The sequence below is a fragment of the Corapipo altera genome, unplaced genomic scaffold (genome assembly GCF_003945725.1).
Source record: "Corapipo altera isolate COAL_440 unplaced genomic scaffold, ASM394572v1 61411, whole genome shotgun sequence".
NCBI classification, from domain to species: Eukaryota; Metazoa; Chordata; class Aves; order Passeriformes; family Pipridae; genus Corapipo; species Corapipo altera.
In genome coordinates this window covers 28,772,166-28,789,126 of record NW_020884875.1, presented here as the reverse complement: position 1 = coordinate 28,789,126, position 16,961 = coordinate 28,772,166, and the positions used below count along the sequence as shown (strand labels likewise).

Sequence of the window (16,961 nt, the reverse complement as noted above, 5' to 3'; positions counted from 1 at the left end):
CTCTATGAAAATTAAGCCAGTTACATGGGGAAAAGGGAATTGATTTGACATCAGACAGTTTGACATGGGTACATTTAGCACTTGAGATGAAGTATTCTTTATTATTAGCATTTAGTAACAAAGCAGTTTATATATTGCTCGCAAAGTGCCCTCACTTCTTCCTGCCTGTCTCCCTCCCTCCCTCCCTTCCTTTTCCTTCCTTGCTTCCCTTCCTTCCCTTTCTTCCTTCTCTCCACCTCACTTTGTCTTCCTCCCTCCTTTGTTTCTTTCAACAATTTCCCTGGTATCTTCTGCACGTATACCAAATTCTTCCTACATTTTTCCCACCTAGCATCTTAAAGGATGTTTTGCTCTATGAAATTCCACCAACCACTCAGATCCCTTCCCTCCTCTGCAAACAATTCAGACCCACAGTACCATCATGGTTTACAGAGGAGACCAACACAAAGAACTGGTGACTCTTTCCATGCAAGATTCACAACAAATTAATAAATAAATAAATAGATAAATAAATAAATAAATAAATATGAAAACACAAGTGGTTTACCACAGTCAAATCAACTCAGCCAAGCTGCGACTGTAACAAATCAGTCCAGGGTTATGTGTCTGAGGGGGAGAATACCTGTGAGTGTTTGGAGACCCAGTGTCGCAGGACGTTGAGGACGCGGTTCGTGGCCGCTCTGCGTATGATGAACTCCTTGTCACACGTGCGCTCGGAGTTGTTAAACCCTGGGTAGGAAAAAAACACACTTTGGAGTTCGTGGAGGTGGCAAAAATTCGAATAGGGTATGAGTAATTTTGGTAAACTGAAAGCTTATAGAATATTTGTGTGCAATAAGAGGAAAGGTGCCTCCCAGGCTGTGAAATGTGGCCATTTAGACCGATGAAATTCTGCAAGATCAGCAGAACACAAGATCAGCAGAATACAGCCTTGCCCATCACAATACAGACTAATACAGACACCTCCTTGGGTCAGCATTCAGTTTTAGAAAGATGTGTCACTAAATATCAATGTCTCCCTTCAGCATGGAAGAAACAAAATAAAATTTATAAAATTTTTATATCTTTATATAATATCTTTATAAAATAATCTTTATAAAATAAAAGAATTTAAAAAAAAAAAAAGTTGTTTGTTTGTTTTCCAGTATGGAAGAATTTTATAGTAAGAACCAGGACTAGACCAAAAACAGACCTGCAATCAAGCAAATTACAGAAAGTATGATTTACAAAAGGGAAACAGGTGAATTTCAGAACTGGTAAAGAACAAGGGGAAGAGAGTTGTTTAAACAGTGAGGAGAAAAACGCCAACATAATAAATCTTCCTTGATAAGAGCAGTACTGTACAAGCTCTATTAACTAACACTGTTAAATAAGTTATTTGGTTTTTTTACCACTGGGATGACATGAAGGTGGGAAGATATATGGAAAGCACATTTACGGCCACTGCTGCCTGGAAACATACACATGCCAACTGCAGCATTTCCCCAAACATCTTTTAAAGACAACTTTTTTTTTTTTGTGAGCAATACTTACTTACAAAGAAATAGTTTTAAAAACAAAAAAGGAACTTTCTCCCTACATTCACATTATCTCTTCTTTCTCTTTTCATTCTGCTGCAGCTTTAACGTAAATAAAACATGTATGATAAAAGTATGATTACACTATTTTAATATCAATAAAATTGCTACATTAAACCTTCTTTTAGAAATTGATAACTCTGAAGATATACTCGAGAAGTTTAAATTTTTAAAACTTTCTGTTAGATTTGATCTTATACTGTGCTCTCCATTTCACTCAGTGCATAGACCAGTAACAGCTGGAAAGACCCTTCTGTGTGACCAGAACTTTACTATTTTTTTGGCATAAAAGCTGTATGAGAGCCCGTGTATTATTATAAATAGCAAAGGCAGATTAAACTTCTATTTATTCTGTGATAAACCCATTGGAGGTATTTTAAAGGCTAGTCTTAGTTTTGCACTATTTTCATTAAAGACAATCCAGAAAATCCAAATTGCTGCTCTGCATTTTTGGAAAGATGAGCTAGAAACTTACATCTGTTACTGTCAGTTAGATCCCAACCCCCAAAAGTATTTTCTACACTTATGCTAATGGGCATTTTTTAAACTGTGGCATATTACACTGTGGGTGACATCTAAGATTCAATATCAAAGAAAGTTTCACAATGAAGCATTTTCAGGAGTTTCACTGCCTATAAAGAGAAAAATAAAGAAAATCTGTGAGGCTTTTCTGAGTAAAAGGTAACACAGGCAACATTTTTTGTGTGTTAATTTTCTGTGTTTTTCACAGTTAACCTATTGTACAAGCAGTTAGGAATACACATTATAAACTGTTCAATTAGTCACTTAATTGCAGCAATGAAAGTCACAATGAAAATTACATATTAAAGCAGCAAAGTCTGTATGAAGGTAACATTAAGGAAAAGAAGTTTCAGTGAGCTAGAAGGAAAAGAGAGAGAAGCCTACAGAGATAGTTTCCAGTTAGCTACAAAAAGAATAAAATGAGGAAAGGAAAAAATTAAAGCCTCCAGAGATCACTTCAGCAGAATTTTATGGTCCTCAGAATTTCATCAATTTTCAAGTAGTAATTAGCTTGTTCCAGAGAACGCGTAACACATTCATTCTGATCCATATTCTCAGTACTTAATGTTCATGCTTTGAACCTATAAATGGAGATCTCCAGTGGCGTAAGGAAAGAACTCAGGTGAACACAGATGTACATGTGAATTTAACTCCGGGATGGTGATTCCTTGCACGTCTTCAGGTGTAAAACTTCAAATAAATCAGCAAAATGCATTTTTTTTTCCAAAATAAAACTGGAAATCTACTAACTCCATTCTGATTTCATTATTAAATACCAAACAACTCAGAACGATGTTGTTTCCTTCTTCACAAAGCATTTATAATGTATTGTTCTTTACACAAACAAAAATGAATCCAAAAATCCACAAGCAACAGTCACTGTCCAAGACTTAAACCTGCAGATTCATGCTGAAGAAAATAATATTTATGACATTTCCTTGTGGAAAGGGAAGGGAGTGGAATACCCACTGTTCTCTGACTCAGGAGTCCTCCCATTTGGATGCCTGGCTTTACCTCAAGGTTTTACATCAAGGTTTTACCTTGGGACTTGTTTTGAGTAACAGCAGAACCCAGGTGGGCACCACATTCAGCAGCTTTAGTATCATCTCAAGAGAGTTTGTTTGAAGACAGAGACAATTATGCTGAAGAATAATAGAGGCAGTCTTTGGACCATCCTGAGGCAATTGGATTTTTTCACTAAAACTACAGACAAGAGTCACCATTTTTACCTATTCATTTATATATCAGAAGACTTTATAACTGTAAAGTTATGCATAAATATGTATCGGCAAATCTATTCAAAATTAACATGGCAGCTCCCTTCCAGTCAGTACAGCAAAAGCTAACCCCCAACATTTAAAGCACAGGATTGTATCACTCCTGATTCTATGAAATTACGTCACACTATTGTCCTAAAGAAAAGTTAGTCAATATTAAAGGTGAAAACAAAAGAAATCTCTAGTTCTGACAGCCACTGAGCAGATCTTTTCATTAACCAAAAGCTGAAAACATGTAAGAGAAAAGGTACTCAAGGACTATGAAGACTGGTGTTAATTTCAGGGATTTACAAAACTCAGAGAAAAACACATAAGTATTGTTAGTTTTTGGTCTTCTAACTTTGATAAAAAGCTCTAAACAAAATCCTAATAAAAACTTATTGCCTGAGCTGCATTAATGTAGAAGCAGAAACGTGCAAAACCAAGTCCATGGCTAGCACTGGTTTTGGTCCTCGTAACTTTCAAAGCCACATGGATTTTGGGACAGAAACTGCAAAGGGGATGACCATGGAATAGGATCTGGTGAGGCCACTACAGACATTCTTCAAGCAGCATCAGTGGACTTTAATGGTGCCATTTCCCACTGCAAATTCCTCCTAATGGTTCAGTTTACTGCTGCTCCTCCCTCCTCTATCTGCCCACCTAATCCCCTCCTAATACCCATCCAAACAAAAACCTTAGCCATCATGACAACTGCAACAATTCCATGTGCACAGACCACTCATTCATGCATATTTCAAAGAGTGCACAACCTGACTGGTTCTGAAGGTTCATGTCACCACTGATGGATAACCCATGTACCACCTGCTGCCTACACTGCAAAAGGTGTCCACAGACTGGAGTTGTGAGCCACGGCTCAGGTGTTGATTTGCAAGAAACAAGAGTTCCATCACACTTCTGACAACATCTATGACAACATCCTTCCAAGCAGGTTCCATTAACTTTTTAGTAGTGCTGCATGCACTCTGTTACTCCCCACATACTTTTCCCACCTATTCTGGGGCTAGGAACAGTTTTTAACTCTGCTTATAAAGTCCCTGGCATAATATTGTTGCTGTCTCTGACTTTCCTTGGAGGCACTTTTAGCTACCTAGGCTATAAATCTGTGTGGTTTGAAACATTACAAAATAAAATTACAGAGTCACAGAATCATTTAGGTTGGCAAAGAGCTCTAAGATCATCAGGTCCAACCACTCCCCCACCACTGCCAAGGCCACCACTAACCCATGTTTCCCAGGTGCCATATCCATAAGGCTTTTAAATCCAGCCAGGGATGGAGACTCCACCCCTGCCCTGGGCAGCTGTACCAGGGCTGGACAGCCCTTTTAATGAAGGAATTTTTCCTGCTATCCAATCTAAGCCTCCCCTGGCACACCTTGAGGTCATTTCCTCTCATTCTGTCCCCTGTTCTCTGGGAGCAGACCCTGATCCCTCTCTGCCTCCACCTTCCTTTCAAGGGGTTGTAGAGAGTGAAAAGGTCCCCACTGAACCTCTTTTTCTCTAGATTGAGCTCCCTCAGTCCTCTCCGCTTCATTATAAATCTGAAAGTGCACACTGACAGTAACTAATTAATTTAATTAGGATTCTGGATGGACCTGCCCACATCCAGACCCCATGGTGGAATAACCTGAAGCACTCCATGGTAAATATCCATTCCTCTACTGAAGGAAGCAATCTTTCCACATCAGAAATATCAGCAGTATTTCTAATCATTAATCATCTTAGTGGGCAGTTGCTTCAGTGAGTGCTACTTACAAGTAATGTTTTTCACCATTATCTCTTGAGATTAATATATACTGCTTCCACAAATAGTATCTGCACATAATGGTGATGCAGAACTTCCACCACAGGCTGTCAAACATGACATTAACCTGCCAGCATTTCTAGTTTCACTGAAATACCTCTTTCAATATTATTTAATCACTATTCACATACTTGTCTTCAGATTATGTGATGCAAAATGCAGTTTCACCTTCACATGTTTTTCTTATGTGCACTTCAATAAAAAACTAATATTTTTATAGCTTCTGCTATCACCAAAGTTTAAAAAAATAGGTGCTGAGTAGACATAGATCTCCACAACTGTGGACAAAACCAGATTAAATTATAGCAATACCTTATACATAAGACCAGAGCACACTTCAGTGGTAGATGTCATTATCTATTCCATTCATAAGGAAAACTGATGCCTCCAGGTAGGATGTGGCAGTGATTCCACCTTTGGAACTGCTGCACTCGGGATCAGATCCAAACATCTCATCACATGTCACTGTGAGACAGAGAGCAGACCCTACTCAAAAGCTACTAACAAGTCCCTATAGCAAAATCCTGCCCTGCTTTTTCTTGTTCTACTGGACAAACATGACTCTATCAGCAATTTACATTATCTCACCTTTAAAATTTACCTCACCCAAGAGGAATGTTTGTATTATGCTAAATTTGCACTGGATATTTTAAAGAAACTGAACGCGAGCATTTGCTTTTCTGTTTCACTCAAGATGTCAAAAATTCTCACTCTAGTTACAGCAACTGTATTCTCTGCATTTTGTATTTCTGCATCTAGTGGAAGGTGCCACTGGCCATGGCAGCGGGGTGGAATGGGATGGTCTGTTAAGATTCTTTCCAACCCATTCCATTCTGTGAGTCTACGATTAATACAGTAGCACATGATTCCTGACCACAGTAATTAACATGACAAAAATTTTGATGATATATCCATTTTCAAGGGTTTATCTACACAAAAAGAACTCTTTTCACAAGAATTAGTGGTAAGTAGTTTGAAGTCATAAACAGTGACTTCAATAAGTTTCTGGTGTCTTTCTTAGCAAAAAAACCCCTTCATTTCAGAAATAGATTTGACATATTAGTTTCAATGAACTACCCTGAAATCGTGCACTGAAGCTGTGCTAGCACTAACATCGGAGAAAACTGCACTCCAGCCTTTGGGAAGGTCCCAGCAAACCCTGGAGTCCCAGAAAGGTGGAAGGAGAACATTCATGGCTCACCAGACAGATGACAAATAATCAAAAAGAGTCTCAAAGGGAATTCTCTGTCTTGTGGGATTTTTTTTTTCTTTATTCTGATAAATACGCTCAAGGGTTGTAGGCCAGTTTCATGATTCAGCCTGGCTTGAATCCAGAAAGCTTAGGCTTAGGAAACATCAGTGCTACTTTCTGACCTGAATAAAGAATAAATACAAACCCCAGGCTTGGAGCAGAACAGTTTTCATCCACAGATTAAAACTGAAAAAGCCTCTCCAATATACACAGGACAAAGGAAAAGCCTTCCCAATACATAAGCAGCTTAAAAAAACTAATCATATATTTTTTTCTTTGACATATCTAAGAAAGTTTGGATGTTTATAGATACCCATCTTTATTGGTCACACATTCTCGAGCAAATAATTGGGTTTCACACATTTTAGATAAGGGACAGAGGGTATCTAAATGTTGATAAGAAACCTAAACTACCAGTGATTCTGCCCTCCTTTTCATTTTTTTAATTATGATATCAGGTTGTTATACATTAGCCAGATGAAAAATGGCAGAGCTGGAGAAGAAAACCATAACAACTGAGATGAAAAGAAGCATGAAGATGATGAGATCTCATTCACTGCATAAAGTACAGCATATTTGATCAATAACACAATCCTTTTTTTTTTAGTTATTGTTAAATGATCTTAGAGGTCTTTCCCAAACTAAACCATTCTGTGCTTTTCTATATAAGCAATCTGAGGCTTGAAAGCAGGAGCTATAACATCAAGCCACAATCTTTTGGCTGCCTCAGTTTATAAGAGTGGAATATTAATTTTTCACTTTGTCAGGCTTCGAGTTTGTTTGACAAAGGGGTTATAAACTCATGGAGTCAGAAATGACTGTTGAAACCCAGAAGAAGTCCAGAGTACAATGCACTTCAGGCATTTAATTTCACTTTCACTGGTCCTTGGGACATATGAAATCATTTTGTTCTAGGAAATATGCCACTGAAAATCCCTGTTGTAACCACCCACGTCAGAAATAATTCCAAGTATGTATTTGATTCTTCTGCCTAAAGCCTCTGCCACATATACTATCTAACTATCAAATGAAGTCAAGGGATTATAGTCTTATTAAGGTAAATCCCACAGACTCACATGCACCAGCTGATGTACAATAGTGTAACACAGATAGAGTTGTAGTGACTGTGTTTAATTTCTGCAAAATATTAAAGGGAAAGGTTGGTGAACTATTTTTAAATGACCCTTGCTTTAGGAAGGCTTTTTCTAATCAGAGAAATATAAAGAACACAGCACTGAGACAAAGCAGTCATGTCACGATTATGCAAAATTGAACTAAATCCAGCAGTCTAAAAATATATCAGTCCAGCAAAACAATTTTAGTTTAATGGATGGGAGAAAAAAGCAAGTGGCTATAGAATACTTTTAAGATCAAGATACTATTTTCTCTCCTCACAATAACACCAAGGTTGCTCTGACAATGATGATAATCTATGATATTATATGTTTACAGCATGACTACTACAAAGGATGAAATTATTCCTTTTAACCCAAAGAAATATTAAAATCTGAAAATCTGTCATTTAGAAGTCCTAAAAAAAGGGTTACTGCTATAGATATAACTAGCACACACTCTTGAGATTTCTGGGGTTTTAATGGAGATATTCTCTCACGAGACCACATCAGAGTCTCAATCTTGAAAAAGAAATCTTTAAAGATTGCTGAAGACTGAAAACATACTTGCAGTTACAAGTTATACAACTTCTTACTAAAAATCAGTAACTCAGAGTAACAAAACCCAAATAATCTGCATTTTTTTAAGCTAAAATTCAGCAGCAACAGAAGAACATTCTTCTTTTAGCAACAGCAAGGAGAGAGAAAAAGGAGTCAATGTCATCACCAAACTTAATTCTAAATTCTGGTACACCTGTATACATCTTCAAAATCATATTTCTTTGCACACAAAGAGCCGTTTGTGTGTCCATGCATATGTAAACTCCCAAGTCCAATTTTTCTAGTGAAATCTTAGGCAAAACCATCCAAATCTTGTGCCTTTTTTTATAGATGTATCTCTAGGAAAGAACAGATCCTGAATTTCAAAGGCTGTTGCTGCCAATTGTGTTTTCAGATTTCACAATATCATGACAAATGTGCAATGTGACAGCAGAACTTTTTCCTAAGACTTATATAAAAGAACTATTGGGAATGACTGGCAAAGAATAAAAGCCTTTTTGAACAGTCTCCCTTAACAATTACATTGGTGACTCTTTAGTACACCTCAGACACTTTCATTTTTTACTGCAGCAATGTTTGAATTATCTTCCATGAATAATTACAAAAATGGCAACACTGCATCTGGTATTTCTTTGAATTTATTCATCAGTCAAGTGTGTTTGCCTGTGTTCCTGCTACGTCTCCTTGTCTTCAGGGAGCATATAAGCAATTTTTACCTGCTGATGTATTTCTACATTTCAAATGATCCCTGGCTCTTGATTTCCTTAATTACACATCATCTAAACTCACGACTTGCTCTGCTATCAATATGAAAAGTATAGCAGATCTTTACTGCATAATGCTCACAGTTGTTTCAAGAAACATTCAAAGTAAGCTTTCAGACCTTCAAAATGCTTAGTGTTGCCCTACCACAAAGAAAGACTTAAAGTCAATGTATAGCTAGAAAGAGAAAATTACAAAAAAGTGGCTTTGGGAATTTTTACCTTTAGTTCCTCTGGGCTTTTTAAGTTTAAGGAAGTAGTTTGTGGAATTATTCATGTTATTTTTAATGTTAATAGGAATAAAGGTTAAATGGAAAGGAGGAAATAATTGCAAAGAGCCAAATGTATAATTTTTCAGACCATCTGTGAACGGGTAGTTGACTGTCAGGCAAAACAAAAACTGGCAGGATGCATAACAGGCATCAAAAAATCTCTGAACAAAACGTCCATCTCACAGGCAGCTTCCAGACCATTTAGGACTGGGCCAGAATGGAAGCCTAAACACATACTGATGATTCAAGCAACAGTTAGGCTCAAGGGTGGGGGGGGGGAGGGGGGAATCCACCCTATGCACAGCACTGCAGCTGCCTGGGATTTAGTGCAATAGGTCAGGAAATACAGACTTTACAAATCTGTAACTCAGGAAATGTCCAGAGAAAATACTTATTTCCTGATTAGCCAGCTCCTCTAACAAACTAGAATAAGACAGTCATTCAAAATCAAGGAATACATAAATATAAGTGGGAGATCATAAACTTTTGCTAAATTGAAAAAAATAAAATTGCCATTTTCCCCTGTTTCTTAACTCCCAGGGCAGAGATCACACGAGACAAACTAACTTTCATTTTCAAGTCACTGTTTCAAGTCAAAGCTATTGCTCTAAGAAAACTGCAAGGGAAGATTCAACTAATTTTGAACATCACAGTGTTAGCCCTGGTCACCCTGCTTTGGTAACGACACCTGGGCAGCTCCTGATAACACCCCAGCCTCAGGAAGGAATCATGGTTGGGTCTAAACCAGGGGTTTTTGTCACAAAACCTTTTTTCAGTGAAGAACAGTGTCAGTTGTGGAGTAACTCAATGAGTATTTCCCATTTGGAGTTTTTTAATTGAAATGGGAGCACTAAGGAAGTTCAATGTTCAGGTCTCAATGCTTCTCACACCTCTATGAAGAAGTGGGTCTGGCAATCTCATCAAAATGTGTTCCCAGTTCCTGACTAGAGCCATTAGTCAAACAAAATTGACAAGTTAAAAAATCTTGGTTGCCCTGCATAAAAGACCAGAGGAGTTTAACAAATCCTACACCAACTCTTTTCTTTCTGGAAACTAAGTATCTTAGATCCCTGACAGAAAGGGGGGACTGGTGAGGGTCAGAATACAAGCAGGATTGATAAGCATGGCATGATCTGATGGCACCCTGCACCTCTGACATGAGGCAGGTGCCCTCAAATTCAATCTTGGAGTTCCACGTGGGAACCCATGACCTGAAGATGCACAGTTAAAATTAGGATCTTCTTCTAAATAGTCTCATCTCAATCATTATTGGGTTATCACCATCACAATTGCTTTATTTTTGGTCTGGATTCAGAATGAGGAAGTTCCACAAAGCTTTTCCAGTACAAGGAATGAGAAGTTATAATCCAGAAAATTACTGGAGTGCAAAATTACTAACAGTGAAGTTTATGGCATTATACTGATTATCAACTAGAAAAAGACACACATTTTCTAGTTTTGCTTAAATACAGCTACTTATGTACCAAGTCAGGAGGAAATACACACCTTTCCAAAGGTCTGCATGTAACCACTGATGCAATTGGAAGCATTAGCTCAGCACAGAAGTGGATTACACAGTTAGTCACATAATATAGAATCCAGCTTGATATCACATCAGATATCATTTGCTTGCCTTTCACACAACATTCATCATACCAAGGAAATCTCTCTCTGCCTGTCCTTTCACAATGAAAAAAAGAAAGCAAAAATCTCCCTTACAAACCTTGCTTCGTTCCAATCTTTACCAAATCCCTTACTAACTCAGCTGTCTACTCTAGAACTTCTGTCTCAGGAAACATAATGGTGTAATGCCACTGTTCAGAATTAGGGAAATACTCCCTGAACAGCACATCTGATATCCCTGAATGCAGAACTATATACTCTGTCTGCAGGATGGTGACAACAGAGGAAATACTGCATCTTTTAAAAGTATAATGAGTGTTTTTATGTGGTTTCCATCTTGGGGACCAACAGGATCCCACTAGGAGATCATGCCTGCATTATTTTGCACATGCAGGCCCCTCCTGGCACAGCTGCGTCCAGCACACAGACCCACCGGCGAGCACACAGGGCCCTGTGTCATTTGGCACGAGTTGCATCGTTCCATTACTCCAATCAGTGCTTCTGCCAGAACAAACAAAACAAAAATATTGTCACACTGGGAGCTGGCAAGTTGTTCAAATGACTGCGGAGCAGTTCCACTGGTCACAACCCAAAATAAGCCAAGTAGCTCTCCCTGAAATCTTCTGTGAAACTTTCTCATTGTAATTTTTATCTTGGAAAATAAGCAGTCAGTCTTAATCAAGCTGTGGCTGATTTATCAGAATGGAAAGCCCCACACATGACCCACTGTGGCTCTCTATGAAACATGAATTACTACTTTCAGCTAATTTCCATCCCTCTAATATTGAGCCAGTAATAAAGCAGGGGTAAAATGTGTCAGACTGAGAGCTCACAGGACTCATCTGGCTCAACTTCAGCACTTATGTAGCTTTCTGCAGATTTGTCATTATAGAAACCATAGTTGTAATTTACAGAAGTCCATCTATATTTGCTATTAATGTTACAGTTGGGGTGTGTATGGCCAGTCTTCACGAATGAAGATTTGGGAAAGGTCTTTACCCTTCGAGCCTGCACAGTGGATTTTTTAGTGAGACACAGTGTGCGCTGAGCTGAGCCCACCCTTTAATCTTAAGGTTCATCTGCTGGGGCCAAGGAAGCTTGGACAGTGGCAGCGAGGTCCTCAGGATGTAGGTTTGTTTAGAGTGACCTTCTCTTAGATGGATGGCCTTACAGGGCTGATGAGCTCCATCTGCCCAGGGGAGTTTCCCTGACCGGGAATCGAACCTGGGCCAGAGCGGTGAGAGTGCTGCATCCTAACCACTAGACCACCAGGGGTCCCCTACAGTTGGGGTATGTTACCGCTGACAAACTCCTACAGCACCTCCAAAACGATGAGGACTTTCCATGTTCATTCCAGTGGATCCTGAAGTTGACACTTTCACGAAAGTATTTCCACTCTGTTTATCCTCAACTGCATTCAGCTGCTCTAAAATCAAGGTTTGGCACCTTTTCGTCACAGGAAGTATAGAAAGGGCCTACAGTGTTTCATCCCAGGCAGTGATCAAGAATGCAATAATAGCCAAGTCAAAATAAATCAGACATCTATACTGGAAAAGGCTTACATACTTCCCTTTGTACATCTTTTCCGTCACTTATGTATACTGCTAATGCACTAAAAATCAGTGGAAAGTAGCATATGACTAACTTTTTTTAGAAAGTTTTAGATTAAGAAAGGAACTCGATCTCTGCATAGACAGTGACATGATGACAAGACCACCAATCCAAAACTCACAGGCTCAGTTAAATGCTTTGTCAACAGAGTGAAACAGGCAGTGCGGGCATGTGGCAGTGGCACCAGGAGGTACTTTCGAGGGCCCAGGTGTATTGAACTGCTCTGAAGGAAGATACTACTTTAATTTAGCACCTGCAGCAAATGAAGGGAGCAGGATTTGCACTGACTTCAGGGAGAATCTGCTACAGGTGCGAAGGATGGTCTGATTTCTTCTGCAAGCAGACTGTGACAGCTATGGAAAACCCCATGATGCCACAAAAGAGTCTAGTAAACAGTCAGATCAGTTCTGCTAGCCTAAAACTGAGGGCAATTTGGAGTAAGACTGCTTCTCTGTGAAAGAAAGAAGCTTACGTGCTATCCCCATGTAAGAAATGATTGGTAGGCTCTTTGTTTGGGAGATCTTTGGAAATGTGATTTCATAGGGTACCAGCTGCAAAACGCAGAAGCTTTAGGAAAAATTCTCTCTCCTGAACAATACTTAGGTAATAACTCAAGCCAAAGGTAATTTAGCACTAGAGATATGTTCAGTCAGTTAATTGAAAAGCATAGTATAGATCCAATTCATTTTTGTGTAGATGCTTCAAAGCTCCATGCTGTCATTTTAATTGCCCCTTTAAATCACTGAAATTAGAGAGATTAAACCTATCTTTCCTTCCCCTCAGCATGGGGCATTTTTTCCTACGTGTAAATCATATTTGTCAGAGATATTCCCCCAAAGACTCTTTTTCCCCCTACTTTTTTCTCCCTGTCTCCTCTCCCTTTTCTCCCTGTCTCCTCTCCCTCTCACATGTGGTTAAAAACCCAAATGTTTGCACTAAAGAAGCCATGTCCTCCTGCCAATCGCAAGCTCACATTCCACTCTCGTCCTCTTCCACAATGTCACCTTGTTCTTGTGAGAAACAGAACATTCTCTACAGTGCAGGTCAACACCCTGGAAGAGGTGGAAGTGGAGAACGAGAAGGAGGAGGAGGAGGAAGGCAGCTTTGAAGCGTGCTGGAAATACAACGTACTCAGCTAAAATCTGGTGACAGAGCTGTTGAAATACAGCTGCTTTGTTCATTAGGGAACAGCTCATTTGTTTAAGTATTTGCTTCTTGTGTAAGATTTATTTTTCATGTTGGGAGGTCTTTGGTCTCCGGCTAGAGCTGAGGAAGAAATGAGCTTCTCAAAGTTCTTTTAATCTATCTGTCTCAAATATTAAAAAACCCCAACATCTAAGATCAGTTTAGTTCTTGAATTCAAGACTTTGTGAAAACAGTCCCCTTGAAGCCCATGTTCAGTAGAACCATTTCAAAATAAAAATACTGATTTTAGAATTAACTGTTTTTATTCATGCTGTGTTAGATATTCTTAGCAGACAACAAATTTGTGTGTTTGTTAAGCTTATGTAGGTACTGTTCACAAAAAAGACATTGTTTTGTTAATTTGGCTTCATCCATACAACTATTCAATGATTTCAGGCAAAGCTTGATCTGTTCTACTCACACAGAACACCTTTATGATTTATGAGTATTAACAAGTATTAGGGCCTGCACAGAGAGCAGTTTCAGTAAATAAACACCAAAAGATGTTTTTTCTTTTTTCTTTAAAAATCAGTGCATCTTGCTGATCCTGACACAGTGCTCTCATTCTGTGCACAACAGACATAAATCAAAAGTTAAAGGAGGAAAAAAGACCAAACAATAACACATTTGAAAGAATTGTACAAAAATAAATCAGTGAAATTTCCAAGCTCTACAAGCCACAAGCGAAAGAAATAATTTTCTACATAAATTGGTTTTATGCTAGGGTTTGTGTGGGTGCTGTGTAGATTTTATGCTGTTTCATAACTCCTGCAACATCTGTAAGATTTCTGCAGCTAAATTACAAGTGATTGGTGAGTGTTTTGGCAGGAGGTTCCTCTCCCACGTTACCAGTCTCACTCCTTTTTTTGACACTGGCTGTGTGACAGACTCTCAGAGAAGAGGAGGAATTCACTCCCCAAGAGACAGGGCTCGCTGCAGCTGGAGCTCCACTCGAGGACTATTCATGGCAAAGCTAAAAGAAGAGATTAGCAGGATATCCGCTAGGATGAGACCATTCACATTACAATTTATGTAGGACTTTTCTGTGTTATAAGACAGACATCAGAGCAGATGTGCTGGAGAATTTCTGTATGGATTTGGGAAGATGTCTCTGACTGAAGCAAAAATCAAGAAATCAAGTTTTGCAGAGGTGTATGAACACAGTGTGAAGAAACTAATAAAACTCTTTCCTATGACAGAATCTGTTAGTATTATTATCCTACTTTTATAAATTGGGAAAAGAATGAAGGTGTGCAACAACCTATATGGTGACAGAGCACTTCAGCTGCAGCAACCAATGAGCCACCCAACCATCCTTCACATCCCTCAGAACAGAAAGGACATGAAAAGACAGAACATATTCTGTTTATCCCTACGGTTCATATTATCCATACAGGCTCCAAGCTGTGCACCTGGGGTGCTTTATTTAACTTTCTGTATTTTCACTTCGTAGTTCTTTTTGTCTTTATCATGCTGTTAAAATAAACAAAGAGTCTTTCTGCTATGCCTTTTGCATCCAATCTTGTCTATCTCGCATTGGCCTCTTTAGCCACCAGTGCTTGTAGCAAATTTGGGTAGAGCCCTTCCCAAATCTTTGTTCGCAAAGCCTAGCCATGATGAATATGCAAATTTTTTGGAAGAGAATAGACAAAAACATCTCTAGGATATGTAGAGATTAATAGTTAACCAGACAGATGAACTAAACAATGGACAAGTAGTAGAGTTTGCCATCATCAAAGCAGTTGACTGTAAAATAACAGAAAATAATGGCAAAAAAACCAGTAAGTTAGAAAAGAACTGCTGAAGGGCATAAGAACCTGAACCATCCTGATTTAGAGAAAGGTTTCATACACAGTTAACATCCACCACAGTGCTCCTCTGTCTAAAGAGAAGCAAAGCCAAGGTACACTATGGGAGAGCTGTTCAGGGCTTTGCATAATTATCAGTACCTAAGTTGTCATAGCATGGGGACAATTCTAAAATGTTATGGCCAGCACTGTCCACAGAAGATAATTAAATGTTCTTATGTCTGGTTCTGACAGAGTGTAATTATAGGGCCTTCCTGTGAGTCTGTTAGCCCGCTTGCCTCAGTGCATCCCTGAACAGTCAGAACTGGGAGATGGGAAATTGAGAAGAGCTAAAGGCATCGTACCCTGGGAAAGCAACATTAAACAACCAGAAGGAAATCCCAAGAAATCCTCCTCAAAATAAACAAATAAAAAAATTTAAAAGACATTAAAAAAAAACCACTGAAACCAAATTCCTCCCCCCCCCACTGCCGCCCCTAAAAAACCCCACAACCCAACAAAACAACACTACCAAAATACAAAACATCCAGAAAGCTTCAGGCAACAGTGAGAACAGAAGACACACAGGTGACTGTACCTCCTAATACTCTCCCACAACCTCCAACTCATTTCAAATCCTGGTTCTGTTCTACTTTGCCAATCTAGTAACCTCAAATGACTCCTATCAGGTAACTGTCCACTTTTGAACCTTCACAATGTTCCTCAGCAGAATCTCTATTCATTACACAAATTCTGGATTTATACTCTGGTACCATAATAGTCTTTTCTGTTCCCTTCCTAATAATTCCTGATGTTTCCTTTACCTTTTTGGCTCTTGCTGAGCACCAAGATCATTTAAGGAAACAACCTGTTGTCATCCTCAGAATCTCAGTCCTGAGCCAATTCTTTCAGGCGTAGAGCTCAGACTGTTTTTCTTTGTGTGCATCACTTAGTATTAATCAACACTAAATTTCATCTATTCATATTTTCATATATTCATATTCCATGCAGGAGTATATTAAATGGCACACACCAGAATGTCTGCAGCAGGGAAGCTAAGGACTGACTGAAAAAAAGGAAGAAACCTCACAAATCTCATTCACTGCCCAGAACTGATTCACTGAGTGATCATGTCCATCCTATGAAGTGAATAAGACAGGAGACCACATGGAAAAAAAAAGGCATTATGTAATAAAAATTTCATAAACATGGTGACATATACATGGGAAATAAATAAAATTATTTGGTTTATCCAAAATTGAACTTCATGAGTCTGTAACTTTAATACCATCTCTATCATGATTAATTGCACTAAGTTACAAAACAGATGATTCAACAGTTCAAACTGTGGTTTGTAGCCTTCAGTTTACATACTGATTACAGCTGGACACCAGATTACTCCAATTCAGTCTCCTGAGACTACCCACCACACATTTTCTTGTCAAATCTGCTGCACAACCCTCTCACTGTTTTTTACATCACTTAGGAGAATGACCTTGAATGAAGAACTACCTTAAACAGCAACACAAAAAATAGCTCATGAATATTAGGGATGTTGTTTTTCCCTTTCACAGCATTCCCATGTTTGATATTCCTCCAAATGACTGCATAATTGTA

At 38.7% G+C, this 16,961-nt stretch overlaps 1 protein-coding gene across 3 annotated transcripts in view; it reads right to left on the bottom strand.

The window, feature by feature from the left end:
- Nucleotides 1-16,961, bottom strand: part of RASGRF2 (Ras protein specific guanine nucleotide releasing factor 2) — a 116,339-nt gene that overhangs the window by 26,625 nt on the left and 72,753 nt on the right. For all 3 annotated transcript variants that reach the window (XM_027634818.1, XM_027634819.1, XM_027634817.1), the window contains exon 18: nucleotides 623-729. In XM_027634818.1, the coding sequence (XP_027490619.1) occupies nucleotides 623-729 (107 nt within the window). The remainder of the gene's footprint in view (nucleotides 1-622; nucleotides 730-16,961) is intronic.